General features: G+C 41.5%; 1 protein-coding gene across 1 annotated transcript in view; it reads right to left on the bottom strand.

The window, feature by feature from the left end:
- The window catches only part of fabp (fatty acid binding protein), a 43287-nt gene extending 37466 nt beyond the window's left edge, over positions 1 to 5821 (bottom strand). Inside the window, exon 1 of the mRNA XM_080267160.1 lies at positions 5700 to 5821. Within this exon, the coding sequence (XP_080123286.1) occupies positions 5700 to 5769 (70 nt within the window). The 5' untranslated portion in view covers positions 5770 to 5821. The remainder of the gene's footprint in view (positions 1 to 5699) is intronic.
- Between the last annotated feature and the right edge of the window lie 1185 nt (positions 5822 to 7006).

Consider the following 7006-nt stretch of genomic DNA (forward strand, 5'->3'; position numbering starts at 1 on the left):
GCTAAGTGGCACTGAGAAACTTATGCTAGCATGTAAAAAAATTCACTCCGCTGAAAAATTTATTTAATTCTTACTACCTCCACACGATTTTATCTAGCCTAGAGCCTGCACTAATCTCTTCAGTGTGAGATCTTTTCTGATACTGAGTGGTAGGTGGAGGCGCTCACCATCCACTCACTCGATGTAGTGCTGCTGTCAGGTGTCTGCCCTTTCCTCTCCTCCATCTTTCCTTCCATCCTCTTCTGTCTTCCTTTCCTTCATTCTTTCCTTGTTCTGCCTACGCGTAACTATACTTTACTCTGTTCTGCCTACGTGTAACTTTACACTCCCTCTTGTGTCTTTCCTTCATTCTCTCCTCTTCCTTCTGCCTGTGGGTGACTCTACACTGAGTGACAAGCCAAATGGTTTCCTGTACACCAAGAAACCATTTTACTACGCTGGATGGTAACCCTATAACTAAATTTTGGCGCCTGGTGGTTTAGTGGGTAATTATTGTGCTCCAATCGGATTGAGCCGGTGAGGGTTTATATCCAAGGGCTGGTTGGGGTTGATTGCTCATGTAATGCCACTCAGGAATGAGTGAGGCTGGTCACTCAAATGTCGGGATCAACTGCCTAGCCCCTGAATCCTATGCTCCTCATGGGGAAATGTAGGAGAGGATGATTGATGGATGGATGGATGAATTCAATCGTCCGGAGGAGCATGAAGAAGAAAAAAAGTAAATGCGTAGCATCTGATGGCATTTCTTTCAGTGAGACCAGTAAGAACCTTAACCCACTAATGTGACTTTTCTTTTTTGGCTACCGGTACCTCCAGATGATTTCTCTCGTCTTAAAAGATGCCTACGAACTGGGGTCAAATACTGCCTCCATTAGCACCTACAATACGATGCCTATGTTCAACAATCTGGAAGCAGCAATAATAAAATAAGGTCGAGTGCCAAAATCCAGCAGTTCGCTATGAGAAAGGAAACAGTCACATCTGCTACCAACAGCTCGCATCCACATACGTTAAAGCGTATCCAATATATGGCAGTGAATGGTGCCGGCAACTTTTGTATGAGTGGCTCATGATGGACCTAAGCTGACCTGAATAGATGTGAAGGGACCTGAAGTTCTCTGAATGGACATCAATGAACCTAGTTTGAACTGAATGACCATGAACTGGCTTAAGCGAGCCTGAATGGGTAAGAACCTGGCCTCAAAGCGTCTACTAGCTTAACCTGAAAGGCCCTGACTGGTCCGAAATTAATGTAAACTGCTTCAGTGAACCTACAATGACTTTAACCCATTTGCGCCCAGCGTCCTCAAAATAGGATGGAACTGGGCATTTTCAAAATTTAATAAAGGGAACCCCGGGGTAGGGACCTATGAGCTTCGCGACTATGAGCCGACAGGCGGAGGGAGGTACGCCTAGCACCCTTGCAGCAAAATCCCACGCACAGGAACTCTGGGAGCTAATGGGCCAAACACTGACAAATCTATTAGTTCCTCTAACCCATTTGCATCCAGCGTACTCAAAAAAGGACGGAAATGGATGGGAACCCCAGGGTGGGGACCTGAGCTTCGCGACTATGAGCCGTCAGGCGGAGGGCGGTACGCCTAGCACCCTTGCAGCAAAAGCCCTCGCAGAGGAACTCTGGGAGCTTATGGGTTAATAAAGCAAACTGGGCCTGAACATGAAACTATACTCCATTTCACTGAGTGGCACCATCAGTGATGTCTCTATTCTCCTTTCACACTTTCCTGTAAAATGTCCACGCCAGTTTTTCTATAAGGCGTGGTGTTCTTTCTGACTTTTTCCTGCCGGCTTCGGCTGGAGGGTTTGGAGGGCGGGGGAGAGCCTTCTTCTTTGCTATCCTTATCTCATTCTAGTAGTTCAGTTACTCTTCTAGGAGCTGCCTAGCATGGGCCAACCGGCCTACTGCAGTTATCCTCTCTTCTTATGTTCTTATAACACCTGTAGCATTGATAAGGGTCCTCAGTACTGGATATACCTTTTTGTATTGCCTTTATTATATTGGTTCTCAAGGTAAAAACAGAGGTTTACCTAGTGCAGAGAACTTAGTCAACACTATAGGCGATGAGGACATAAGTAAAGGTGCCAGACTCGGTAAAATGGACTATATACCGGAACTGGCCCTGATCGACTTCAATGGACTTGAATTGTAGGAGTGGAATTACCTAAACCTGCTTTGACCCAATCACACCTGACGTAGCCTGGAAGAAACTAAGTTCACAATGGGTCTTACTGGACATAGTGTAGTAGGTTACCTAAATAATAAAACTTACAAGTAAGACAATGTCAGCCTGAAATTACGAACTGGCTAACATACTGTACATCAGGTCATGCTTGAAGTTACTGGGCCATGTACTGACGGTTATACCACCTGACAGATAGGTGGGCTGACCGTTATGCCGGCACAACACCGTGTGTGAGGTCGGCGAAAGTGCTCGTTTTCTGTGGGTGAAGATTTTTCTATAATTTCACAGTATACACTGGGTTAAATAGATATATCAAGCGATTCCACGCCGCACCATCTGATAAATGTGGTAAGATCGGCATTTTATGTTGCTTATGCGGGTACCGACATACAGTACAAGGGTACGAACGAGTATCCTAGTCCTGATTGAATCAACAGACTTCTGGTGAGGTTCATGACATTATAGTAAAATCAAGCTGTAGCAGCCCAAGGAAGACAGACTGATCATAAGCATCATTTGCAACTGTCTTGCTAAAGCTGTTCATAAAGTTATCATATTAAAAGATGTGGGAGAAAGTGGAAAAGAATAAGAGGAAATGTAACTTATAAGTCATCAGACGAATTGTAAAAGATGTGACTAACGGCACTTAAGACAAGGAAATTCTGGATAAACTAGGATTGGTGTCTGGCTTCTATTTCTCTCTCTTGCTTAGCTGTTCTGGTGTCAACATCTTTTTCCATATGAAGTTGTAGTATCACACATTGTACATAATTTTTAAAGCTGTTTAGTCATAATTAACAGTGTGTAATGAAGTGTGATTGATGAACAACCAAATATCATTTCGCTGTTAGCTGTGGTATAGAGAAGAAGGTGGATGGCAGACCACAAGTGCCACCCTGTTTCAATTACGAGTATAAAATGAAGGTTAGGAGAAGTGAAAAGATATCTGAATAGTGCGTAAGTGTAAAGTCCTGGGGAACCATTTATTATGTTGGTATATGTGAATGTACTTAATACCATTTTATAGAGGTGTATAATGTGCTAGTAGTCATTTATCTCTACTTTTTGCATAAGCCCAGAGTATATGTAAATGCTCGGCACCTCACTTTTTAGCTGACCTCAGCACCGCGCCCTAGTCGGCTCGGTGAGTGTACAGCGTCAGAAGCCGTTTTATAGTTATAAAGGGAGGTGGTATCGCTCTTACATATCTCTCGGGTCGCAGTTATATTATTCTGTACCCAATAAAGAGATTTAATCTGCTCATTTCTGTCACCTTACACTACCACTTAATAACAGACCAGCTTCCACCTTCTCGTGGCAGAGGACCTTTGGTGGGAAGTGGCAGTGACGGCGAGTAGCTGACGTGTACTACAGACTGTGTCGTCGATCTCCAACACGGTGGTCTAGTTATACTACAACAGCAGAACACACAATATTTATTGGTGCTAGCGGTGGCACGATATTTAGTGCTAGCCGTGTACCGATACATAGCTACGTACATCCACCCTTGCACGATAAAAGAAATCTCATACGTAATCTACAACTGAAATACAAGTAATATCGTCAAAAACTATAGGTACTGACTGCAAGCAAAATACCTTAGTAGTGTAACAAATAATACCCTGTTCACCCACTAACTGAAATTTAAAATGGGCGATAAACACTGAGTGACAAGCTAAATGGTTTCCAGTAGGCCAAGAAACATTTACAACGCTGGGTGGTAACCATATAACCAAACCATACGTGCTCCCTACGTGTCAGCAAATAGGTTGGTGGAGGGTTAGTGCCCCTCCCCGTAAAACTAATAACTCAGTCAAATGGTCACCCATTACGGGATTATGGCGTCTGGCAATAGATAGATAGATAGATATCCAGCCCCATCAATGATATTTCTTCATACCCAGACGATTTATGAAGATGGACTGGCTTTCCGAACTGCAAGGATTTATGTAATCCTCTTCACGACTGAACTTCTCCTAAGTTAATATAATCGTCTGGTGGTGACCTGACCTACGTAAAATGAATGTCTTTGTAGTGGCCATTACACTCAACTTTGGAGTCCTCTCTCATAGCGATGGGGTTAATGAAGGCTATAACCTTTCTCGTCCGAAAAATCTTCCTAAGCAAAATAAAAACTTCTGGAGGCAGCAGGAACAAAAATAAGATAGTGGTGAAGTTAACGCAAGTAAAATCAAAGCCTTCATAAGCCCACTAAAAACGTCTAGAACAAATACATCATCGGACTGAAGGTATAACACGTGGCTGCGGCGCGAACCCCGAATATTGACCTATGAACAATCCTGCGGTTCCAGTCCGTTTGCTGGGAACACTTTCTCGATGGGTGGACAAAAGAATTCCTCGTGAAGCAGCTGTCGACTTTGTGAGAAGCTGGTGTCCTACTATTACCCAGCATTTTACTGCCATTAACTAGTATCTACATTAAAATCACTGCAAATATACTTCTAGACAGCACCATTGTAGGTTACATTTTACGAGAAAAATAAAAGGTAACACGTCTGTCAAAGGAAACGCTGTCGTCAGTGAGGTGTAGTCATATCCGTTGGCGACACAAAACGAACAATCCCTGACAGTGGAGGTGGAGTGCGAGGCAAGAGTGTCATACAGACTGCAGCTGCGGCCTCACGCTCGTACGATGCGCCCAGCCAATGAGCAGCCAGCATACTCGCACCACCAGGCAGAGCCTCAAAACCATGCATTTTCCGCAAAAGTCTTTTTCCATGGGAACTATGGAGTACACAATTCGTGCATGATTAAAAACCACACCCATCTCCAACTCAGCTTTAACAATATAACTGGAATATCGTTACTTCTCAAAGAACACACACTACATATATAATTATATATTTACATATATATATGTATATATAATTATATATATATACATATATGTATATATAATTATATACATATATATATGTATATAATTATATATATACATATGTATATATTATAAATATATAATTATTTATATATAATATATATACTGTATATTATATATATTGACGTATTAAAAATCATAATGGATCAATAATATTACTTTAACTTCCGCTTTATAATTCAAGTCAGCAATCCCACCAACAGTTTCAACCGTACCGGTAGAAACAAGCAACGGTTTTTCCCTCGTACCAGGATGACTAGAATAATCAATTTGGTCAAATGATGTTGACATTACACTGAAAAGTAACACACCGGTAGTTTATCTATAAATCAATACAACTCATAAACCATCATAATTTTGAATTCATGTATCCAAGATTATCAATAAAGTCAGTTTCTGCTGATCATACTCCACTGTACGCTATGACATGAACTGAAAATTAATCTTCCTAATAACAAACTGCGGTCCTGTAGGAAGGCACTATTCGCGCCACGTGCACGCTCGAACAGCTGTCGTCGGACTATTGATTCTAAACAACACCGGCAAATGCTACACCGGTTTCATCATCCACAACTTATTTCATGGTCAGTACTTACCCAGGGCCTTCATGAAGTCATCGAAGTTCTCAGATGATTCCAACTTGTACGATCCCACGATCTTGGCCATTTTTACTGGGACAGTAGGTTCTCGTAGACTACACGCTCACTCTCCGGCAGCTGGGACTGAAGTGACGCGCCGCTTCTTCGAGGCTCCCCCCCACAGCAGGAGCAGGCCCACACGCTCTTGCCGTCGAGGGGGCTCCACATTTCTTGATCGCACGGAGTAGACTTCCGCCGATTTTCGTTTTTTTAATTTCCGCTAACAAACACACTAATTTAGAGCAACGTTTAAGAATCAGTGTAAAATCATGTGAATTATTATGTTACATGTCCTTGTATAGCCTACCTTACGTGAAATATCAAAAATTTTCACATCATATACGTGACTGGGGGGACAGTGATGAATGAGAGTTCAGTGAACAAATTGGTTAAGTTCACAGATGAATGGTAATGAATGAGGTTAGGGCTGCGTAAATTGACAGATTACTTTCCTTGTAAGTTCAGTTAATTAGAGTGTGACAAGGTAAAACTACAAATACTCTCATTTGTAGCAGAGATTCCTTGCAATATTATTACACACAAGAACGAGTTGGGGGAGGATTCACAAACGTACCATCACTTCCCTGTCGAAACTAATTTTTTTTTTTCCAGAAAGGACGACACTAGAACATTCCCATTTACAGTATAGATTATTTATGCAAAAACATATCTTAGTTGCGAAAGGAACATGATCATGAACTGATATTTGCTTCTGAATTAGAGTAAAATGAAAAGTACAACTTCCTGTGCCTCTTGTTCTTCCAGAAAAAAAAAAATAAGAACAGGTAGTTGGTTGAGTTAATCAGTGAATTTGCGCTCTGGGCTAGGATTCACTGATTTATTAACAATACTCTTTAAATCAGCTTTTTATTTGTGTGGAGAACAAAAACACGTGGGAACGCTTTACTTGTTTTCTTGTCGTTACTGCAAAGATGAGAGAGAGAGAGAGAGAGAGAGAGAGACTTTCCTCATGTTTTAAGTTTGCTTTTGCAGTAAAAACAAAACATGGGATAATTCTGCACTTTTTTTTTTTTTTTCAAACAAAAACAAATCAGAGTTTTGAATGGAAGTTGTTCCTGTTTTGTGAATGCAGACGACCGTGATATGATTTTGAAGGGCATCACCACGAACCTAACGTCCTTGACGATGAACCACCACTGATACACGAGATCGATGGAATGCATCATAACGTTAAAATCATCTTATTTTTGTTATCTTCGGACGATTTTATGTAACTTTAGGACAGATATTTGAGACAGGTATAG

Source organism: Coenobita brevimanus, chromosome 23 (assembly GCF_032717465.1).
Source record: "Coenobita brevimanus isolate Jiangsu-jjx chromosome 23, ASM3271746v2, whole genome shotgun sequence".
Classification (NCBI taxonomy): domain Eukaryota; kingdom Metazoa; phylum Arthropoda; class Malacostraca; order Decapoda; family Coenobitidae; genus Coenobita; species Coenobita brevimanus.